The sequence below is a fragment of the Cetorhinus maximus genome, chromosome 18 (genome assembly GCF_964194155.1).
Source record: "Cetorhinus maximus chromosome 18, sCetMax3.hap1.1, whole genome shotgun sequence".
NCBI lineage: Eukaryota > Metazoa > Chordata > Chondrichthyes > Lamniformes > Cetorhinidae > Cetorhinus > Cetorhinus maximus.
Window position 1 is genome coordinate 75,320,143 of NC_135896.1, and position 24,321 is coordinate 75,344,463.

At 46.6% G+C, this 24,321-nt stretch overlaps 1 protein-coding gene across 1 annotated transcript in view; it reads left to right on the forward strand.

Moving 5' to 3' along the window:
- The window catches only part of LOC144693250 (cysteine-rich protein 2-like), a 76,158-nt gene that overhangs the window by 19,978 nt on the left and 31,859 nt on the right, over window positions 1-24,321 (forward strand). The window contains exon 2 of the mRNA XM_078562919.1: window positions 5,889-5,983. Coding sequence (XP_078419045.1) covers window positions 5,889-5,983 — 95 coding nt within the window. The remainder of the gene's footprint in view (window positions 1-5,888; window positions 5,984-24,321) is intronic.

Sequence of the window (24,321 nt, forward strand, 5' to 3'; positions counted from 1 at the left end):
GCCAAAGTGGGTGCAATGGAACCAACATGGTTGATGACACTGTCAACTATTGTGGAAAAGAATCATTGGTTGACAGAAAAGGAAGACATATCAGAAACACTAGTATGGAAGGTTGCATTGTCCAAACAAATGCTACAGAGATGTGGAAGCTAGGAGAATGGAATAAAGTCCTTATAAGAAGTGGATGTATGAAAGTTTAGTGGAGGTAGCTGTTGGAGTTAGTGGGTTTCTAGGCTATTGATAAATATTCACTATCTCCTGAAATGGAGACAAAGAAACCCAGGAAGGGAAGAGTCAGAGATGGACCATGTGACAGTGGGAGGAGGGTGGAAATTGGAAGCAAAGTTGAGGAAATCTTTCAGTTCAGGGTGAGAGCTGGAAGCGACACTGATGCACTTATTGATGTACTGGAAGAAGAGGTGAGGGAGAGGATCTGAGTAGGACTGGAACAAGGAATGTTCCACATATCCTATAAAAAGGCAGGTTTAACTAGGGACCCATCCAGGTACCCAAAGCAATACCTTTTACTTGGAGGAAGTGAATAAAATTGAAGGAGACGTTGAACAATGTGAGAAGCAGAGGAGGGTAGTGGTGGATAAGGACTGGTTGTGCCTCTATTCAAGGAAGAAATGCAGTGCTCTTAGATCGTCTCGGTGGAGGATGGAGGTATAGCGAGATTGGGCATCCGTAGTGAAGGGGAGATGGTTAGGGCTAGGAAACTGGAAACTATTAAAGTTACAGAGAACATCAGAAGAATCACAGATGTAGTTGGGAAAAGACTGGACTCTGAGAGAAAAAAATAAAGTCGATCGGAAGAAACCAGTTTAGTTGGGCAGGAGCAGGCTGAAATGATGGGTCTACTAAGGTAGCCCTGTTTGTGGATCTTGGGAAGGAGACAGAAGAGGGCTGTTGGGGATTGGAGGACTTTATCTCACTTACTGCACTTATATAGTACCTTTCACAACTTTGGGATGTTCCAAAGTGCTTTACTGCCAATGAAGTACTTTTGCATGTTGTAATGTGGGAAATGTGACAGCCAATTAGTGCATAGCAAGTTCACACAAGCAGAAATGTGATAATGACTAATATATTTTTGTGATGTTGGTTGAGGAATTGGCCAGGACACTGGGGGTAACTCCCCAGCTCTTCCAAATAGTGCTATGGGATCCTTTATATCTTCCTGAGGGAGCTGATGGAGCTTTGGTTTAATGTTTTGTCTGTCTTTCTGCATAGCAAGTTCACACAAGCACTGTGGGAAGCCTGTCCCAGCATTGTAAGCAGATTCTGTCAGATGTGGTGGGATTGCAATTCCGCTGGGATCAATTAACTAGGAGCTGGGGAATGAAAGGTGCTTCCTCTGTGATAGAGCTGTGTGAGTCTCAGAACTATGGTTGAGAACAATGATTGCCAGGGCCTTGTTTGTGCAATTCTTCGGCCTTATAACATTTCTTGAAAGGGATGATTGAGTGAGGAATATTTGTTATTAATACTTGAGCTAATCTGCTGATACCAGGCAGCCTAATTTAGATCTTTCTAAAGGGGCCAGCCTAATCAGTTGTATATACACTCAGAGCCCTTCATAACAATCATTCTTGACTATTGATGAGTCTGGTTACAGAAGGACACTGCAAGCTGGAATGTGATGTTAATCCTGGTTTGGATGAACTAGGAATGCTGTTCAGGATACTGGGAGAATTTCTCTGCCCATCTTGCTCTGGAAAGACAAAACAAAAACAGAATTACCTGGAAAAACTCAGCAGGTCTGGCAGCATCGGCGGAGAAGAAAAGAGTTGACGTTTCGAGTCCTCATGACCCTTCAACAGAACTGAGTAATATTAGGAGAGGGGTGAAATATAAGCTGGTTTAAGGTGGGGGGGGGGGGTGGGGGGAGAGAAGTTGGGGGGCGGGGGGTGTGGTTGTAGGGACAAGCAAGCAGTGATAGGAGCAGATAATCAAAAGATGTCACAGACAAAGGGACAAAGAGGTGTTGAAGGTGATGATATTATCTAAACGAATGTGCTAATTAAGAATGGATGGCAGGACACTCAAGGTACAGCTCTAGTGGGGGTGGGGTGGAGAGACTGACAGGGCATTAAAGGTATAGATTTAAAAATAATGGAAATAGGTGGGAAAAGAAAAATCTATATAAATTATTGGAAAAAACAAAAAGGGAGGGGGAAGAAACAGAAAGGGGGTGGGGATGGAGGAGGGAGTTCAAGATCTAAAGTTGTTGAATTCAATATTCAGTCCGGAAGGCTGTAAAGTGCCTAGTCGGAAGATGAGGTGCTGTTCCTCCAGTTTGCGTTGGGCTTCACTGGAACAATGCAGCAAGCCAAGGACAGACATGTGGGCAAGAGAGCAGGGTGGAGTGTTAAAATGGCAAGCGACAGGGAGGTTTGGGTCTTTCTTGCGGACAGACTGCAGGTGTTCTGCAAAGCGGTTGCCCAGTTTGCGTTTGGTCTCTCCAATGTAGAGGAGACCGCATTGGGAGCAACGAATGCAGTAGACTAAGTTAGGGGAAATGCAAGTGAAATGCTGCTTCACTTGAAAGGAGTGTTTGGGCCCTTGGGCGATGAGGAGAGAGGAAGTGAAGGGGCAGGTGTTGCATCTTCTGCGTGGGCATGGGGAGGTGCCATAGGTGGGGGTTGAGGAGTAGGGGGTGATGGAGGAGTGGACCAGGGTGTCCCGGAGGGAACGATACCTACGGAATTAATTAAAATTAATGTTGCTTCCAATCTCCACCCCTCCATCATTTTCACATGGTCCATCTCTGACACTTCCGTTCCCTTCCCTTCCTTGACCTCTCTGTCTCAATTTCTGGTGATAACTGTCCACCAATATCCATTACAAGCCTACCGACTCCCACAGCTACCTCGACTACAGCTCCTCACACCCAGCTTCCTGTAAGGACTCCATCCCATTCTCTCAGTTCCTTCGCCTCTGTCGCATCTGTTCTGATGATGCTACCTTCAAAAACAGTTCCTCTGACATGTCCTCCTTCTTCCTTAACCGAGGTTTTCCACCCACGGTCGTTGACAGGGCCCTCAACCGTGTCCGGCCCATCTCCCGCGCATCCACCCTCACGCCTTCTCCTCCCTCCCAGAAACATGATAGGGTCCCCCTTGTCCTCACTTATCACCCCACCAGCCTCCGCATTCAAAGGATCATCCTCCGCCATTTCCGCCAACTCCAGCATGATGCCACCACCAAACACATCTTCCCTTCACCCCCCCTGGCAGCATTCCATAGGGATCGTTCCCTCCGGGACACCCTGGCCAACTCCTCCATCACCCCCTACTCCTCAACCCCCACCTATGGCACCTCCCCATGCCCACGCAGAAGATGCAACACCTGCCCCTTCACTTCCTCTCTCCTCACCGTCCAAGGGCCCAAACACTCCTTTCAAGTGAAGCAGCATTTCACTTGCATTTCCCCTAACTTAGTCTACTGCATTCGTTGCTCCCAATGCGGTCTCCTCTACAAACGTAAACTGGGCGACCGCTTTGCAGAACACCTGCGGTCTGTCTGCAAGAAAGACCCAAACCTCCCTGTCGCTTGCCATTTTAACACTCCACCCTGCTCTCTTGCCCACATGTCTGTCCTTGGCTTGCTGCATTGTTCCAGTGAAGCCCAACGCAAACTGGAGGAACAGCACCTCATCTTCCGACTAGGCACTTTACAGCCTTCCGGACTGAATATTGAATTCAACAACTTTAGATCTTGAACTCCCTCCTCCATCCCCACCCCCTTTCTGTTTCTTCCCCCTCCCTTTTTGTTTTTTCCATTAATTTATATAGATTTTTCTTTTCCCACCTATTTCCATTATTTTTAAATCTATACCTTTAATGCCCTGTCAGTCTCTCCACCCCATCCCCACTAGAGCTGTACCTTGAGTGTCCTGCCATCCAATCTTAATTAGCACATTTGTTTAGATAACATCACCACCTTCAACACCCCTTTGTTCCTTTGTCTGTGACATTTTTTGACTATCTGCTCCTATCACTGTTTGCTTGTCCCTACAACCACCCACCCCCCCAACTTCTCTCCCCCCACCACCCCCCACCTTTAAACCAACTTATATTTCACCCCTCTCCTAATATTACTCAGTTCTGTTGAAGGGTCATGAGGACTCGAAACGTCAACTCTTTTTCTTCTCCGCCGATGCTGCCAGACCTGCTGAGTTTTTCCAGGTAATTCTGTTTTTGTTTTGGATTTCCAGCATCCGCAGTAGTTTTTTGTTTTTATTTTTTGCTCTGGAAAGAGATCTTTGCCCAGGTGGGAATCCAGTACATGCAGCAACATTAGGGAAAAAAAGTCTTGCATGTATATGGCACCTTTCACAACTTCAGGACGTCTCAAAGCTCTTTACAGCCAATGAAGTACTTTTGAAGTGCTATCACTGTTGTAATGTAGGAAATACAGCAACCAATTAGTGCACAGCAAACTCCCATTAACAGCAATGTGAAAATGACCAGATAATCTGGTTTACGTGTTGATCGAGGGAGAAATATTAGCCAGGGAGAACTCCCCTGCTCTACTTTGAAATAATGCTTTGGGGTATTTTGTGCACTTTTTTTTAAAAGAAAAGGTATATCCTGACAACTTCTGCACCATCAAAGCTTAGCAATGAAAGGGCTACACTTTGGCCCACGCCAAGGCATTGGATACATTACAAGTCTGGGGAGAATATAATTGAAATCTGCAGCACCAAAGATTGGCTGCCAGGAGGAAGTGCCCTCTGCTGTGTAGTAAGCCAGAAGTCTATATATAATTGTGGATATATCAGTTGGATATATCAGTTATATTCCTGTTTAGGTATTTGGAGTTCAGAGATGTTTAACACTGTATTCCTAATGATTCAAAGTTCTTCTTCATACTAGAAGATTGAGTAATCCAATATTAAACAATGTAAATACACAGAAAATTATTTAGTACTAATTTGAATGAACCAGTTATTTGAATTCAGCGACTTTGAATATATGAGTGCACTATATTAATTGTAGCTCAGCATCACAGTCATGGATTAGAAAGAATCTGAGTTAGCTTCTCCTTCCCCATGATTCTGGATGCTATGAACTCCTAATATTGACAGTTGGGGTTGCTTGGTATTGCCCCATGGAGAGAGAAGGCAAGAAATCCAAAAGCAAACCCATTTTCACCTACCTCAGTGTCTGCTCAGTTGCTAGCACTCTTGCCTCTGAGTCAGTAGGTCGTGGGCTCAGGTCCCACACCAGAGGTTTGTAGACACTACAGTGTAGCTCCGAAGGAGCGCTGCACTGTTGGAGATGCTGTCCTTCAGTTTAGACGCTAAACTGAAGCCCTGTCTGCCCTCTCAGATGGATGGAAATGATCCCACAGCATTATTTGAAGAGCAGGAGAGTACTCCCTGGTGTCCTGGTTAATATTTATCCCTCAATCAACATCACCAAAATAGATGATCTGGTCATTATCACGTTACTGTTTGTGGGACCTTGCTGTGCACAAATTCACTGCTGAGTTTCCTGCATTACGATAGTGACTACACTTCAAAAGTACTTCATTGGTTGTAAAATGTATTGGGGTGTTCTGAGGCAGTGAAAGGCACAATATAAACGTAAGTCTTTTTCATATAGCATCTCTGATAGATGCCTTGAGGATAGGATTCCTGCCCCCCTCTTCTTTGAGAGATAGGAGAGGGCTTAAAGAGAAGATTAAAAGTGAGGGGGATTCAAATTAAGGTGTTAACATTCATCCTTTGAGTTTCCTGGCTCTTTCTTGGAACTTAAGAGCTAAATGCACAAAATTAATAGGGCACTGAGGTTGATATTTGTGTTGCTAATGTGCCTGTTCTCAATTAATGAATAATTGAGCAAAGATTCTGACTGACTGACTAACTGCTATTGTTTCAGCTGAGAAAGTGACTTCGCTGGGAAGGGACTGGCACAAGTTTTGTCTAAAATGTGAGCGATGCAACAAGATCCTGTCACCAGGGAGTCATGCCTCGGTGAGTACCTTTCCACTGAGATTCCTGAACTAGGCTGAGAATGAGCAAGGCCAACTGTGAAAGGCATCACCTCTCCATCAAATTATCAGTTAATGCACTCGTATGTTGTAATCCTGTCACAGTACACAGGGCACCATGTACCACACATACCCAATACGGTACACAGGATACAGCACACATCATAAATACCCCACACAGAACACAACACACTTCATATACCTGACATGGTACACAGGACACTGCCCGGACCACATATATATAAATTAAATGCAGAGAAATGTGAAGTGATTCATTTTGGTAGGAAGAGCACAGAGAGACAGTTTTAAAGAGGGTGCAGGAACAGAGGGACCTTGGTGTATATGTGCATAAGTAAGGTCAGATGGAAGGACAGGCTGAGAGAGTGGTTAATAAAGCATACAGGATCCTAGACTTTGTTAGAGTACAAAAGCAAGGAAGTTATGTTGAACTTGTATAAGATACTAGTTCAGCCTCAGCTGGAGTATTGCACCAGTTCTGGATGCCGCACTTTAGGAAGGATGTGAATGCATTAGGGAGGATGCAGAAAAGATTCACAAGAATGGTTCCAGGAGTGAGGAACTTCAGGTATGAAGATAGATTGGAGAAGTTGGGGCTGTTTTCCTTGGAGAAAAGAAGGCTGAGAGGAGATTTGATAGAGGTATTCAAAATCATGTGGAGTCTGGACAGAGTAGATAGGGAGAAACTGTTCCCAGTCATGAGAAGATCAAGAACAAGAGGGCACAGATTTAAAGTAATTTGCAAAAGAAGCAAAAGAGATATGAGAAAAAACCTTTTCATGCAGCGAGTGGTTAAGGTCTGGAATGCACTGCCTGGGAGTGTGGTGGAGACAGGTTCAATAGAGGCATTCAAAAAGGGAATTAGATTGTTATTTGAAGAGGAAGAATGTGCAGGGTTATGGGGAGAAGGCAGGAGAATGGCGCTAGGTGGATTGCTCATTCGGAGAGCCAGTGCAGACATGATGGGCAGAACGGCCTCCTTCTGCACTGTAACAATTCTGAGATTCTGTGGATGTGGGTGTCACCATTTAGGATTGCCCATGAGAAGGCGGTGGTGAGCTGCCCTTTTGAATTTCTGCAATCCATGTGGTGTAGCTACACCTACACACTGTTGGGGGGTAGCTCCAAGATTTTGACCCAGCGACAGTGAAAGAATGGGGAGATAGTTCCAAGTCAGGATTGTATGTGGTTTGGAGGACAACTTCCATGCGGTGGTGTTCCCATTCATCTGCTGCCCTTTGTCCTTTGAGGTGGTAGAGGTCATGGGTTTGGAAGGTGCTGTTGAAGGAACCTTGTTGAGTTGCTGCAGTGCATTTTGTAGATGGTACACACTGCTGCTACCATGCGCTAGTGGTGGAGGGAGTGAATGTTTAAGTTGTCGGATGGATGCTAGTCAAGCCGGCTGCTTTGTCCTAAATAGTGTTGAGCTTCTTGAGTGTTGTTGGAGCTGCTCTCATCCAGGCAAGTGGAGTGTATTCCATCACATTCCTGACTTGTGCCTTGTAGATGTTGGACAGGCTTTGGGGAGATGGAGGTGAGTTAATCTCTGCAGAATTCCCAGCCTCTGACCTGCTCTGTGGCCACTGTATTTATATGGCCAGTTCAGTTTCTGGTCAATGGTAACCCTCAGGATTTTAGTGGGGGGATTCAGTGCTGTTAATGCCATTGAATGTCAAGGGGAGATGGTTAGATTCTCTCTTGTTGGAGGTGGCCATTGTCTGGCACTTGTGTGGCACAAATATTACTTGCCACTTATCAGTCCAAGCCTGAATATTGTCCAGGTCTTGCTGCATATGGGCATGGACTGCTTCAGTACCTAGGAAGTTGCAAATGTTACTGAATACTGCACAAAATCAACAAACTTCCCCACTTCTGACCTTATGATGGAGGGAAAGTCATTGATAAAGCAGCTGAAGATGGTTGGGTCTAGGACACTACCCTGAGGAACTCCTGCAGCGATGTCCTGGGACTGAGTTGGTGATAAATCACTACGTCTCGCTGCCTGCATCCCAAGTTTGCTGATAATGGGCAGAATGTTATCTGTGGCGCTCGCTTGTACTTCCCTGGTTCCCACGCGCTTCTAATTAAAATTTAAAGTGTCGATGGCGTGCATGGGAGACACGTGCAATCACATGGCGGGAGAAGCTTATCATCAGCTGACAAGGCAACAGGTACTGTTGGGTTATAAAAGATCCTCCTGGTCAAACAGGGAAGCTCTTCATCACGGCCACAACTATACCCAACTCCATTGCCATTAACAGAAGATTTATTGACAGCGCAAAGGTGCCATGGTTGTTTTACAAATTTAAATTTCACTTGTAAATATTTCAGATTATGTTCACTTTATTTGTGTGTACATCATTATTTGTTGAAACTAGCTTAGTTGGAGAGCTAAATGTACTAGTATGCCTCATGGTTGATGTGCACTGTTGGTCACAGAGGAGGTAGAGACATTTTCTTTATTGTGGAAGAAATGATGATGTGTTTTCTTTTATTTACTCGTCATTGAATATTCATGTTAGTGTTCAGTGTTGTACTTGCCACTCTGGGACATGGCTAAACTTGCAGTCTCAGCTGGCCCTCGCTTCTGTGCATTGTAAAGAACATTGCACAAGATCACCTTCGGTGGGGATAATTGAAACGCTGTAGATAGTAGACTCAAAGCCCTGTAAGGACTCTGCCAGCCAACATCCTGAGATGGACCCACATGCAGACAGCACTAACAGCCACTTGGGCCCCTCATTTTCTACCTTTGACTGACTGTTCCTGGGATACCAGGCCCTTCCCTCTTCCACTCCTCTATGCCCCTGACCCCACTCTACACCCAGCCACCATTAACCACTGACTCACCCTTGCCGGTCCCGAGCCTCCGTGCAAGCTGTCGTTCTCCTGCTACCCTCCCCTGTGCCACAGAATTCAACAAGGAAAACTGCTGACCTCATGCACAACTTCACAAAGCTGACTGCTGTAGGTCAATTTTAAACAAATCTGGACTGGGGTACCACGAAATTCTTGTGTGCCATTGGCTTATCTTGAAGGTAGGATGTAATTTTTTTTAAAAAGAGAGTATTGGTGAAAGGTTGTTTCTCAGACTGGAAGATGGCATATTTTGCAGTTCCACAGTGGTTGGTATTAAGAATGCTGCTTTCCTTGATATATATTACTGACCTAGACTTGGGTGTACAGGGCACTATTTCTAAATTTGCAGATGAAATAAAACTTGGGAGTATTGTGAACTGTGAGGGGGATAGTGATAGATTCAAACTGATATAGACAGGCTGGTGGATTGGGCTGACATGTGGCAGATTTTTAAATTTAATGCAGAGAAGTGTGAGGTGATAAATCTTGGTTAAAAGAACAAGGAGAGGCAAGATAAAAATAAGGTCACAATTCTAAAGCAGGTGTTAGAACAGAGATACTTGGATGTATATATGCACAAGTTGGCAGAGCAGGCTGAGAAAGTGGTTAAAATGGCATAAGGGATCCTGAGCTTTAAGAATCGAGGTATAGAATGCAAAAACAAGGAAGTGATGGTAACCTTTTATAAAACATTGTTTTGGCCTCAACTGGAGCATTGTACCCAATTCTGGGCACCACATTTTAGGAAGAATGTGAAGGCATTAGAGAGGGTGCAGAAAAGATTTACAAGAATGGTTCCAGGGGTGAGGAACTTCAGTTACATGGTGGATTTGATAGAGGTTCTCAAAATCACAAGGTATCTGGACAAAGTTGATGGGGGAGGTGACATTGTTCCCAATGGTGGAAGAATTAAGAACCAGAGGACACTAATTTAAGGTGATGTCAAATGATGACATGAGGAAAATGCTTTCACAGCAAGTGGTTGGGATCTGGAATGCACTGCCTGAGAGCGTTGTGGAGGCAGATCAAGGCCTTCAAAAAAAGAATTGGATAATTACCTGAAGAGAAAATTTGCAAGGCTGGCACGTGTCTGTTGGGCCAAATGGCCCCCTTCTATGCTGTAACCATTCTGAGTCTCTTACTTCTTGCGTACCTTGTTTTCTCTCTAACTGGTCTTTAGCATCTTGATAACTGGCAGAATGGTTTACTGTCAGGTTTAACATCTGTTGGCTCTGCTTATCTCTTGGGTCCTTTTGCATCTCTCAGAATCACACTAAGCTGTGAACCATACAGCCTGTAGAAGGCTGAACAGTACCAGATGTGTGACAAATAGACCAGATGTAAGCAGCAAGTCTGTGTTGCACCTGCTGCCTCACACATTCCACTGAGGAGAAAATGACCAGGCTGCTAAAACGAATGATTCAGTGATGTAGAGTGGATAAGACTTCATTTTATCTTGTTCATTACCAGAAATGCATTGACATCGATCCACTCGGGTTAAGAGGCTCTTTTGAACATGGTGCGTCTATAGTTTGGAACATGCTGGTTCTTTGGGTTTGCTAAAAATGGCTTGATTTGTAGAATCGCAGAACTATTAAAGTGTGAGGATAGAATTTTGGCTTCAGAGTAAGGGAGCTGGTTCTCGGGATGCAAGTGTGTGAGTCAGAGCATGAATGTTATTGCACCATGGTCCAAACTACAAAAATGTTACACCCATTGTACTCCAGAGGACTGGGACAGTCGATTTCTGCCAGCTTAGAGTTATAAATATATAACAGTTATCATAGAATGAGACAGCACAGAAGGATACCATTTCACCCATGGTGCCTGTGATAGCGCTATGATCGAGCTATCCAATTACTGATTGTTCCACTCCCCTGCTCTTTCTCCATAGCCCTGCAAATTTTCTCCCTTTCAATTACTTATTCAATTCCCTTTTGAAAATTACTATTGAGTCTGCTTCAGCCACCATGTCAGGCAGGGCATTCCAGATCATAACCGCTTGCAGTGTCTAAAAACAAAAACTTATCTCACCACTGGTTCTTTTGCCTCAGTAGGCCATTCTTCATTATTATTGTCAAAATTATTCTGAAAAATTCAATGAAATAAGGACAAGCTCTTGTTTTCTGTAGTTATTGCCTTGTAGTAAAATAGTTTTTATTTGACTTGTTTGTGTTGGAGGTGAATCTTTGAAATTCTCTTGCCGCAGATGCTTAGCTATTGAGTATATTCAAGACAGGTGGCTAGATTCTGGCACCGGGATTTTACAACCCTGTCACAGTAAAATCAGGCAAGCTGTTCAAAAGTCCATTGACTTCGGCAGGACCGGAAAATCCTGCTGGCGGGAGAGTCCGTAATATTCCGCCCTTGGATACTAAGGGAATTAAGGGATATGAGGGAGGGTGTAGCAGAGGTAGAAGATCAGCCATAATTTTATTGAATGATGGAGCAGGCTTGAAGGGCTGAATAGCCTACTCCTATTCCTATTTTTATGAAAGGCCATTAATTTGATTAATTTTTACAGAAGACTCATGTTAGCACAGAATTTGGTGACTTAGTAGTTCAGGTACTGATTTGAGATTATAAACTTGAGATTGTGGGGGTAGGAATTGGTTTCTATTGGGCCTGTTTCTTCAGGGTGATAATGCCAAACTTAGCAGTGGGACAGCCTGTGCTCAATCAAGGTGTGTGTATGAGTTACAGCAAAAGCTGTTGGATCCATTTATTCAGGGGCCCCGGGCAGCTGCCGAGAACAGTTATCAGGCCCCTCACCTATGCCAATTAGGGCGTCATGTCTGTTGACAGAGTCTCCTGGAAAATTTGATTCCGATGAGCCTCCACCCAATCACAGACCTCTCATTCCTTAATGATAAACAATGAGTTAAATGCTTCTGTTAAAAATTACAAAATATGCCGGATGACATCAACCTCAGAACCAGCTGACCAGTGATGGAGAGATTGACCTGTTCAAAGGGAGCTGAAGAAATTAATTGAATGAACTCTGGCCTGTGAGAGGGAATTTAATGAGCTACATGTTGAGATTAAAAACTATTAAACGTAGACACAATGAATAGATGTCTGTAAACAAAGATGGGTTATGTGTTTATTGACCATTCATTGCAAATATCTGGTCATTTTACAACCACCAGGAAAGGCTGTTTACTCTAGAAAAGGAGAAGGGTGGCCTGTAGACAGCTTTAAAATTATGAAGGGTTTTATAGAGTGGACGTGGAAAATCACAGAATCACAGAATTGTTATGGTGCAGAAGGAGGCCATTTGGCCCATTGTCTCTGCACCAGCTCTCCAAATGAGCATTATGACTTAGTACCATTCTCCTGCTTTTTCCCCATACCCTTGCACATTGTTTCTATTCAAATAATCATATATTGCTCTCTTGAATGCCTCGATTGAACTTGCCTCCACCGCATTTCCAGGCAGTGCATTCCAGACTCGAACCACTCGCTGCGTGAAAACGTTTTTTCTCACGTCACATTTGCTTCTTTTGTAAAATTTTGATAAGACTGGGGTGGGAGAGGTGTCCACAACTAGAGGTTATAAATATAAGATGGACTAATAAATCCAATAGTGAATTCAGGAGAAACTTCTTTACACTGAGAATGATTTGAATGTGTGTTTGAGACGAATAGTATAGATGCATTAGGGAGAAGCTAGATAAACACTTGAGGAAGAAAGGAATAGAAGGTTATGTTAGGGTGAGTTGAAGAGGGGCGGTTCGAGGCTCAAGTAGAGCATAAATGTGGGACCAAATGACCTGTTTCTAAGATCTAAGACGGAACAGGCCAAACAGCTTCTTAAAAGTGTTTTTAAGCCTGCTCTGCCATTCAGTATGATCATGGCTGATCTCCTGGGCAGAATCGTCTGCGCCTGCTGGCGTTGGGTGTGTTTGGTGGAGTGAATGGACAATATGGCAGGAAGGCCAAAAATTGGTTTCACGATGTTGCGAAACCAGTTTGCGATTGTCCGCTCAGCCCATTGATGACAGGCCGTGTTCCCCGCCATCGGACATTAGGAACCTCATTGTAATACATCAACATTTCATTATAAGGCCAGCCTGCCGGATTCATCCCCCCCCCACTGGATCGTCCGCCCACATCGGCAGGAAACATGCCGGTGCAGAAGCCGGGACTTACCGCCAGGGCCTTGCTTACATTGCGGACATCTGAGGAGCAGAAGATGCTGGAGCCTGACAGCAACAGCACATTGGAGGGACGTCTATGGCATGCTGGGTGGGTTCTCATGGACATGGCTCTGCTGCGAAGCAGCCCACGGAAGTTGGATAGTCACCGTTGATGCTCACAGCGGATGATAGTCGAGCGGTTGGGAGAGGAAGGTCTAGGGGCAACTGGGAGAGGAAGAGGTGTTGGGGGGGTGAGATGGGGAGATGGGAATGAAGATGTCAAGAAGGTGAGGTTGGGAGGGAGGGAATGAAGGTGTTGAGGGGGTGAGGTTGGGAGGAGGGAATGAAGGTGTCGGGGGGTTGAGGTTCGGAGGGGGAAGCAAAGGTGTTGGGGGGATGAGGTTGGGGGGAATGAAGGTGTTGGGGGGTTTGAGGTTGGTGGGAATGAAGGTGTTGGGGGGGGATTGAGATTGGGGGGAATGAAGGTGTTGGGGGGCTGAGGTTGGGGGGAATGAAGGTGTTGTGGGGGGTTGAGGTTGGGGGTAGTGAAGGTATTGGGGGGGTTGAGGTTGGGGGGAATGAAGGCGTTGGGGGGGTTGAGGTTGGGAGGGGGGAGGTTGGGATTGGGGGAGGGAGTACAGGGGAGGGGGAGGTAAATGGAGAGAAGATGGCAACTGGGGAGGTAGGTGTAAGGATGGGTGGAAGGTGCAAGGGAAGGAGGTCGGTGGGGGGAAGGAGTCCAGGGGGAGGAAGAGGATCCAGAGAGGGGAAGGGGTTCTGGGGGAGGGGGGGAAGGGGTCGGGTGGGGGGAAGGGGTCTGGAGGGGGAAAGGGGTTACGGGGGAAGGGGTCCGGAGGGGCGAAGGGGTTCCGGGAGGGGAAGGGGTCTGGAGGGGGGAAGGGGGTCCGAGAGGAAGGGGTCCGAAGGGGGCAATGTCCAGATGAACGTGCAAGGGAGAGGTCTGATGGGTCCATGAATGTCTCCTGGGGAGTGAAATGAGGGTGGGCGTGGTATGAGGGAATACTGAAAATGGCCGAGGGCAGAGTGAGGCGGTAGGGTGGAAGGGTGAGGACTCGATGTTAGTAGTAGAAGGGACAGCGAGGGTGGTTGGTGGGGACTCAGAGGCAGACACGGATCCTGGGAGTGGGAAAGAGGAGGTCAGGAGGTTAATGTAGAAGGGGGTGGCATTTCAGGAAGGAAGGGAATGTGCATGTTCACTAGGACATCCCTGAAGGAAAAGGGTTGTGGCTGGCAGGTCACCGAGTGGAGGTGAAAGGTGATGCTGGGAGGGGTCAACTGTGATGGGGGATAGGAAATGGGTGACCGGGGGAGGGTAAGGGATGGGGGAACGAAAGTAAAACTGAATTAGCACCATGCTGTCCAAATTGAAAGTGAAACAAGGGTCATGGTGGGCAAGATCAGGTGCTGCATGGGAGTGTGATCAGTGGGTGGGTGGAGATGCAGATCAGTTCAGATGGACAACTGAAAGTGAATCCCATCAGACAGCATTGAAAATGCTCAGGACATTGAGATGAGTGTGATACAGGAAGGATGCGCATGCATGGGAGGATGCTTGAATGAGGCTTTGAAAGGCCCTGCCACACACTCTCACTTCAAATGGGGAGAAGGTGGGAGAATAGGGTTGAGAAACTTATCAGCCATGATTGAATGGCGGAGCAGACTCGATGGGCCAAATGGCCTAATTTCTGCTCCTATGTCTTATGGTCTTATGGTTCTCCCTCCAGAATCACTCATGGGCCAGCTGTTCCCTCTGTGGTGACAGAGGACATGGTTGAGAGGGTCACAGGCAAAGGGGACCTGGAGGGTGAGGACAGCCTCTGAGATTCCTGAGCAGATGACCATAGAAACATAGAAACTAGGTGCGGGAGTAGGCCATTTGGCACTTCGAGCCTGCTCCACCATTCATTATGATCATGGCTGATCATCCAACTCAATAGCCTGCTCGCGCTTTCTCCCCATATCCTTTGATCACCCCAAGAGTTATATCTAACTCCTTCTTGAAAACATACAATGTTAGGGCCTCAACTACTTTCTGTGGTAGTGAATTCCACAGACTCACCACTCTCTGGGTGAAGAAATTTCTCCTCATCTCAGTCCTAAATGGTCTACTCCGTATCCTCAGACTGTGATCCCTGGTTCTGGACTCCCCCACCATCGGGAACATCCTTGCTGCATCTACCCTGTCTAGTCCTGTTAGAATTTTATAGGTTTCTATGAGATCCCCCCTCATTCTTCTGAACTCCAGCGAATATAATCCGAACCGACTCAACTCTCCTCATATGTCAGTCCCGACCATCCCAGGAATCAGTCTGGTAAACCTTCGCTGCACTCCCTCTATAGCAAGAACATCCTTCCTCAGATAAGGAGACCAAAACTGCACACAGTATTCCAAGTGTCGTCTCACCAAGGCCTTGTATAATTACAGCAAGACATCCCTGTTCCTGTACTCGAATCCTCTGGCTATGAAGGCCAACATACCATTTGCCTTCTTTACCGCCTGCTGCACCTGCATGTTTACCTTCAGTGACTGGTGTACAAGGGCACCCAGGTCTTGTTGCACATTCCCCTCTCTCAATTTATAGCCATTCAGATAATAATCTGCCTTCCTGTTTTTGCTACCAAAGTGGATAACCTCACATTTATCCACATTATACTGCATCTGCCATGCATTTGTCCACTCACTCAGCTTGTCCAAATCACCCTGAAGCATCTCTGCATCCTCCTCACCCTCCCGCCCAGCTTTGTGTCATCTGCAAATTTGGATATATTCCATTTAGCTCCCTCATCTAAATCATTAATATATATTGTGAACAGCTGGGGTCCCAGCACCGATCCCTGCGGTACCCCACTAGTCACTGCCTGCCATTCGGAAAAAGACCCGTTTATTCCTACTCTTTGTTTCCTGTCTGCCAACCAGTTTTCTATCCATCTCAATACACTACCCCCAGTCCCATGTGCTTTAATTTTACACGCTAATCTCTTATGTGGGACATTGTCAAAAGCCTTCTGAAAGTCCAAATACACCACATCCACTGGCTTCCCCTCATCAACTCTACTAGTTACATTCTCGAAAAATTCCAGTACATTTGTCAAGCATGATTTCCCTTTTGTAAATCCATGCTAACTCTGTCCAATTCTGCCACTGTTTTCCAAGTGCTCAGCTATTAAATCTTTTATAGTGTACTCTAGAATGTTCCCCACTACCGACGTCAGGCTGACTGGTCTATAATTCCCTGTTTTCTCTCTACCTCCCTTTTTAAATAGTGGGGTTACATTAGCTACCCTCCAATCTGTAGGAACTGTTCCAGAGTCTATAGAATCTCGGAAGGTGACCACCAATGCATCCACTATTTTTAGGGCTACTTCCTTAAGTACTCTGGGATGTAGATTATCAGGCTCTGGGGATTTATCAGCCTTCAATCCCATCAATTTCTCCAATACCATTTCCCTTCTAATACTGATTTCTTTCAGTTCCTCCCTCTCACTAAACCCTGGGTTCCCCAACATTTCTGTTATGTTATTTGTTTTCTCCTTTGTGAAGACAGAACCAAAGTATGTATGTAGGCTGAGCGTCAACTCGCAGACACTTCCTCCTACCTCCCCCTGGACCATGACCCCACCACTGAACATCAAGCCATTGTTTCCAGGACCGTTACTGACCTCATCTTCTCTGGAGATCTTCTTTCCACAGCTTCCCAGCAGACCGATCGTGTCAGCCTGTTCCTGCCCCACGGAACTCATGTCTTGCTATCTTGACTCCATTCTCTCTCCCCTTGTCCAGTCCCTTCCCACCTACATCCGTGATTCCTCTGACACCCTACATCATATCAACAATTTCCAGTTCCCTGGCCCCAACCGCTTCCTCTTCACCATGGACGTCCAATCCCTCTACACCTCCATCCCCCACCGGGATGGTCTGATGGCTCTCCGCTTCTTCCTCGAACAGAGGCCCGAACAATCCCCATCCACCACTACTCTCCTCCGTCTGGCTGAACTTGTTCTCACACTGAAAAATTTCTCCTTAAACTCCTCTCACTTCCTCCAAATAAAAGGTGTGGCTATGGGTACCCGCATGGGCCCCAGCTATGCCTGTCTATTTATGGGGTATGTGGAACATTCCTTGTTCCAGTCCTACTCCGGCCCCCTTCCACAACTCTTTCTCTGGTATATCGATGATTACTTCCATACTGCTTCATGCTCTTGTCTGGACCTGGAAAAATTTATTAATTTTGCTTCCAATTTCTACCCCTCCATCATTTTCACATGGTCCATCTCTGACACTTCCCTTCCCTTCCTTGACCTCTCTGTCTCAATTTCTGGTGATAGACTGTCCACCAATATTCATTACAACCTACCGACTTCCACAGCTACCTCGACTACAGCTCCTCACACCCCGCTTCCTGTAAGGACTCCATCCCATTCTCTCAGTTCCTTCGCCTCCGTCGCATCTGTTCTGATGATGCCACTTTCAAAAACAGTTCCTCTGACATGTCCTCCTTCTTCCTTAACCGAGGTTTTCCACCCAAAGTGGTTGACAGGGCCCTTAACCGTGTCCGGCCCATCTCCCGTGCATCCGCCCTCACACATTCTTCTACCTCCCAGAAACATGATAGGATCCCCCTTGTCCTCACTTATCACTCCACCAGCCTCCGCATTCAAAGGATCATCCTCCGCCATTTCCGCCTACTCCAGCACGATGCCACCACCAAACACATCTTCCCTTCACCCCCCTCTGGCGGCATTCCACAGGGATCGTTCCCTCCGGAACACCCTGGTCCACTCCTCCATCACCCCCTACACCTCAACCCCCTTCCACAGCACCTTCCCATGCAACCGCAGAAGGTGCAACACCTGCCCCTTTACTTCCCCTCTCCTCACCGTTCAAGGGCCCAAACACTCCTTTCAAGTGAAGCAGAATTTCACTTGCACTTCCCTCAATTTTGTCTACTGCATTCGTTGCTCCCAATGCAGTTTCCTCTACATTGGATAGACCAAACGCAGACTGGGTAACCGCTTTGCAGAACACCTTCGGTCTGTCCGCAAGCATTACCCAGACATCCCTGTCGCTTGCTATTTCAACACTCCACCCTGCTCTCATGCCCACATGTCCATCCTTGGCCTGCTGCAATGTTCCATTGAAGCTCAACGCAAACTGGAGGAACAGCACCTCATCTTTCGACTTGGCACTTTACAGCCTTCCGGACTGAACATTGAGTTCAACAATTTTAGATCATGAACTCTCTCCTCCTTCCCCACCCATTTTCCGATTCCCCTCCACCCTTTTTTCCCAATAATTTTTATAGATTTTTCTTTTCCTACCTATTTCCATTATTTTTAAATGTATTTCCATCCATTGTTTTATCTCTACCTGTTAGCCTTTTCTGATTCCTTCACCCCACCCCACCCCCACTAGGGCTATCTGTACCTTGCTTGTCTTGCTTTCTACCCTTAATTAGCACATTCCTCAGATGATATCATCACCTTCAACACCTCTTTATCCTTTTGTCTGTGTCATCTTTTGGTTATCTCCACCTATCACTGGCCCTCTATCCAGCTCTACTTGTCCCCCCCCCCCCCCCCTTCACCTCTATTCTATTTTTACTTAGTTCTGATGAAGGGTCATTCGGACTCGAAACGTTAACTGTGTTCCTCTCCACAGATGCTGCCAGACCTGCTGAGTTTTTCCAGGTATTTTTGTTTTTGTTTTGGATTTCCAGCATCCGTAGTTTTTTGCTTTTATTTATGTATTTAGTTAGTCAGCCACTTCTTTGCTCCCCATTATAAATTCCCCTGTTTCAGACTGTAAGGGACCTACATTTGTCTTCACTAATCTTTTTCTCTTCACATAGAAACTTTTACAGTCATTTTTTATGTTCCCCGCAAGCTTACTCTCGTACTCTATTTTCCCCTTCTTAATCAATCCCTTGGTCCTCCTTTGCTGAATTCTAAAGTGTTCCCAATCCTCAGGTCTGTTGTTTTTTCTGGCCAATTTGTATGCCTCTTCCTTGGATTTAATACTATCTCTAATTTCCCTTGTAAGCCATGGTTTGTCCACCTTTCCTATTTTACTTTTGCACCAGACAGGAATAAACAATTGTTGCAGTTCACCCATGCGCTCTTTGAACGTTTGCCATTGCCTATCCACCATCATCCCTTTAAGTAACGTTTCTCAATCCATCATAGCCAACTTGCGGCTCATACCATCGTAGTTTCCTTTATTAAGATTCAGGACCCTAGACTCAGAATCAACTACGTCACTCTCCATCTTGATGAAGAATTCTATCATATTATGGTCACCCAACCCCAAGGGGCCTCGCACAACTAGATTGCCAATTATTCCTTTCTCATTGCACAATACTCAGTCTAGGATGGCCTGTTCTCTAGTTGGTTCCTTAATGTATTGGTCCAGAAAAGCACCCTGTATACACTCCAGGAATTCCTCCTCTACGGTATTGTTACTAATTTGATTTGACCACTCTATATGCAGATTAAAGTCACCCATAATTACAGAAGTTCATTTATTGCATGCGTCTTTAATTTCCTGTTTAACGCCATTCCCAACGTCATCACTACAGTTTGGGGGTCGATATACAACCTCCACTAATGTTTTTTGCCCCTTAGTGTTTCTCAGCTCTACCCATACAGATTTTACATCGTCAGAGCTAATATCTTACCTCACTATTGCGTTAATTTCCTCTTTAACCAGCAATGCAACTCCACCACCTCCTCCTTTTTGTCTGTCCTTCCTAAATACTGAATACCCCTGGATGTTCAGTTCCCATCCCTGGTCGCCCTGCAGCCATGTCTCCGTAATCCCGACTATATCATATCTGTTTACATCTATTTGCGCGGTTAATTCATCCACTTTATTGTAAATGCTCCTCGCGTTAAGGCACAAAGCCTTAAGGCTTATCTTTTTAACATTACTTGTCCCGTTCCCACTATTTTTCACTGAGGCCCTGTTTGATTCTTGCCCTTGATTTCTCTGCCTATCACTTTTTTTATTCCCCTTTCTGTCTTTTGTTCTTGTCCTTGATTCCCCCTCCTCTGACTCCTTGCATAGGTTCCCATCCCCTGCCAGTTTAGTTTAAACCCTCCCCAACCACTCTAGCAAATATTCCTCCTAGTACATCAGTCCCGGTCCTGCCCAGGTGTAACCCGTCCAGTTTGTATTGTTCCAACCTCCCCCAGAACCGTCCCAGGAATCTGAAACCCTCCCCCTCACACCATCTCTTCAGCCATGTATCCATCCGATGTATCCTGCTATTTCTACTCTGACTAGCACGTGGCACTGGTAGTAATCTTGAGATCACTACCATTGAGGTCCTGCTTTTCAACTTAATTCCTAACTCCCTATATTCTGCTTTTAGGACCTCATCCCTTTTTTTACCTATGTCGTTTGTACCAATGTGTACCACGACCACTGGCTGTTCACCCTCCCCCTTCAGAATGTCCTCTAGCCGCTCTGAGACATCCTTGACCCTAGCACCAGGGAGGCAACATACCATCCTGGAGTCTCGTTTGCGGCCACAGAAATGCCTATCTATTCCCCTTACAATTGAATCCCCTATAACTATTGCATTCCCGCACTTTTTACTCCTCCCCTGTGCAGCAGAGCCAACTGTGGTGCAATGAATTTGGCTGTTGCTGCTTTCCCCTAAGAGGTCATTCCCCTCAACAGTATCCAAAGCGGTATATCTGTTTTGCAGGGGAATAGCCACAGGAGATTCCTGCACTGTCTGCCTGGACCTCTTGCTCTGCCTGGTGGTCACCCATTCCCTTCCAGCCTGTGGTGTGACCACCTCTCTATATGTGCTATCCACAGTACATTCCGCCTCACGGATACTCCACAGTGTCCCCAGCCTCGTCTCCAGTTCCGAAATTCAGGCTTCCAAGAACTGCAGCTGGAGACACTTCCCACACACATGCTGGCCCCGAGCACTGGAAATGTTCCCGGCTTCCCACATAGAGCAGGAGGAGCACATCACGGCTTTGAGCTCTCCTGCCATGACTTACCCCTTTAAATTAACTTAAACCTTTTGGAAGATACTTAATATCAAATAATATCAATTACTCTAGGGCCTTTCTTCCCTGCTCCTCATTGTTACAGAATATACCCCTTACAAACGATGAACCACAAAATAAGACCTTAAAAACTATAAGCGAGAAATGTAGTAAATACTTGCCCGACCGTACTCACGGTACTCAAAGGATCACCTCGTTCCCTCCTCACCGAACTCCCTCAGTCACCTTTGCTCTCCCAGCTCCTCTTCGACTCCCAGCACCTCTTGCACTCCTTTTCAACTCCCGGCTCCTCTCGCGCTCCTTTTCAACTCCCGGCTCCTCTCGCGCTCCTTTTCAACTCCCGGCTCCTCTCGCGCTCCTTTTCAACTCCCGGCTCCTCTCGCGCTCCTTTTCAACTCCCGGCTCCTCTCGCGCTCCTTTTCAACTCCCGGCTCCTCTCGCGCTCCTTTTCAACTCCCGACTCCTCTCGCGCTCCATTTCAACTCAGGACTCCTCTCGCGCTCCTTTTCAACTCCCGGCTCCTCTCGTGCTCCTTTTCAAGGGGTGTCCTACTGCCGCTCCTCCTCCCTTCGTGTAACTGAGGACCCCAGCCTGACTTGTTGTGGGGAAGGAGCACCTGGGTGGACATCGAGGTGCCGCGTTTCCGACTCACGTTGCCACTGCAAGAACTCTCATGGCTCCTGTGATGAAGTGCAGGTCTGCATGCATCTCCGCATTCTGCTGGACCAGGGTCTCCATGGCATCTGCCATCCTCCCCATGGAGACCTCCATACACACACATGTGGGGACCACTTCATCAGAGAGCAGGCGGACACACTCCTCCAACTCACGAGCCACTCTGTTGAGGTCTTTCAATAGCTCTGCATGATGTTTCCCCACCTTCTGCTGGCTCTCCATATTGAGTCAGAAGTCCTAACCCAGAGATTCATCATCTGACTCAAACTCACAGATGCCTCTTCCCCAACAGTCCTCCAAGTGCCAGGGAGATTGGCTGAACTTGCCTCCTCCTGCTGCGGACACATGTCCGTGTGGTGACCAGCAGATTGAGAACATGAGCCTGCTCTAGATCTAGACCCCATCGAGGTGTGTGTTTCTGTGCTGGTGGAGGGGGTGGGTAAGGGCTGTAATGGGTCTTCCAGGCTGCTTATTTCCAGCTCTTCAATGGAGGAGGTGTCCTTTTGGCTGGAGGTGAGGACGTAGATGGAGCTGAGGGACTGGCTGGCTGAGGGTGTTGGTCACTTGGCAAAGCTCCCTGTGAACCAAAATAGAGATAATTAGTGCGTGGCAGCAGAGTCAAAGTCAGAGTCAAAGCAGAGCAGGAGAGAGAGCACTTATAGTTGCATTCAGAGAGGGATGGTGTGGTGTAGAGTCCTCAGGTGGGTGTTCATCGCCACCCTCACTGTCGCTGCAGGCATGGTCCACATCCTCACCAGTCAGTGCGATGGCACACTCCTCAAAGTGAGTGAGGGGCCTAATGTGGGCCACTCCACCCCCCCCCGGTCTGGGACCTCTCCTTGCTGATGTGATCAGGCTTCTCCTGCATGGAAACAGATGGAGTGTGAGCAGGACGCATGGCACTGCGTGGAATGTTTGTGTGGTGAGCGGAGCCATGGACGGGTTGAGGACGCAAACTCCAGAGGATTTGAGACTGATGGAGATGTGAGGGTGTGTGTGAGAGTTAGTGGTGTTGTCCCTTGAGCTGTGAGATCCCTGTGGATGTGTGATGGGTGTGTGAGTGTGTGAGTTGAGAGTGATGAGAAGAGTGAGTTACCCTGACAGAACAGATGAGACCATTCATCCTGTAGCGACACTGGGTGGCTGTCCTCTTTTGCAGGGCATTGGCGCTGACCACCGCTGCCACCACCTCCCATGCTGGATTGGTGATGCAGCTGCCCATCCTGCGGCCAGAGCGGAGGTAGAGGACAACACGACGGGCCACCACAGCACCCAAAAGGTGCTCGAGGGAAGCATCACCAAACCTGGAGGCTGCAGTCATTTTGCCTTTCGGGGCCATCCTGTCTTCTGTGCAGCAGCCCTGGGCTGGAAGCACTGAGAGGTGTGCGTGTGGCTGGATGTTAAATGTGGTGACCGGCGTGATGAAGTGGCGAGGTGATGGCGTGGCGGGCGAAAGAGAGCCCGCCCGCCATGGGAACGCCGTGTTTCCTGGGAATACATAATTAATGCAGTGAGTTTGGGACGATATGCTGTGAAAAGCCATCATTGCAGCCGATGGTGTAAATTTTACCTGCCCGTTACCACACTTAGTGCAAATCTAGGATGTTCTGCCCTCTATTTCAGCTCCTGTGATGTAAATGCTAAATAAATCTGTGTATTTATGAAGGTGTCATCAATAAGATCAAGTATTAGGAAACCACTTGCTGCATTCAAAAGCCTCCTTTTAAAACCTTTCTCATTGACTTCATTTGCCATCCCTTAATCACCATTTCTCAGCCTTCCCGCTCTGTAAAAGGGCTGTGAGTGAATTCTGTGGATATGAGGAAGGCAGGTGGTTATTCCGAGTTGGAGGAAGTTGGATGACTGCTGAGTGGAAGTTGTGGGGGCTTGGGGCTTGGCACAAAGGAGGACATTGGTGGTCTAGGTGAAAGGGTGGCAACTGAATCTCCTAGGGTTTCTGTTGACTGGGCCTACATAATTATGAAGCAGGCTGGCTCCCTCAAGAACCAACACAGAACCTGAACTGGAGCTCCTGATGTCAGTACAGAGAGGCTGGTAGTCTTCCCAGAAGTGCAGAAGCTTTGAATATGTGTATCCAAACTTGGGCTTGGTGGTCTGCTGGTCACTTTGAATTAAGATGATTGACTGTACTGAGCACTGTCAAGTGACTTCTCTCAACAGAGGTTTGGTGTGGTTCACCAGTCTACTTGCAGCTTCTTGCTTATCATGTTACCTAGATATCTCACTGTGCCAATGATAAATGGACTAAATCCCCAGGATATCAGGAAGAGAAGCCGCTTGAATACTGGGCTGTTGCAGTATTTAGTAATGGAAGACATGTGTTTCCAATCCCAACTATAATATTAGTTTTGGCATTCTTAAGGACTGGCTTGCAATGTTTCTGACAGGACTAATCCACAATATGTTAAACCTACCAGTGAAGCTGAACAGCATAGAAAGATGTTAACCACTTAGAGACAGAGTAGTGCCTCATGTCATTAACTCCATCGCATTGTGTGAAAATATTGTTCTGCTATTAGAAAATATAATGAGGTCTAGAATTCTGAGGTTTTAAAATCAAGTA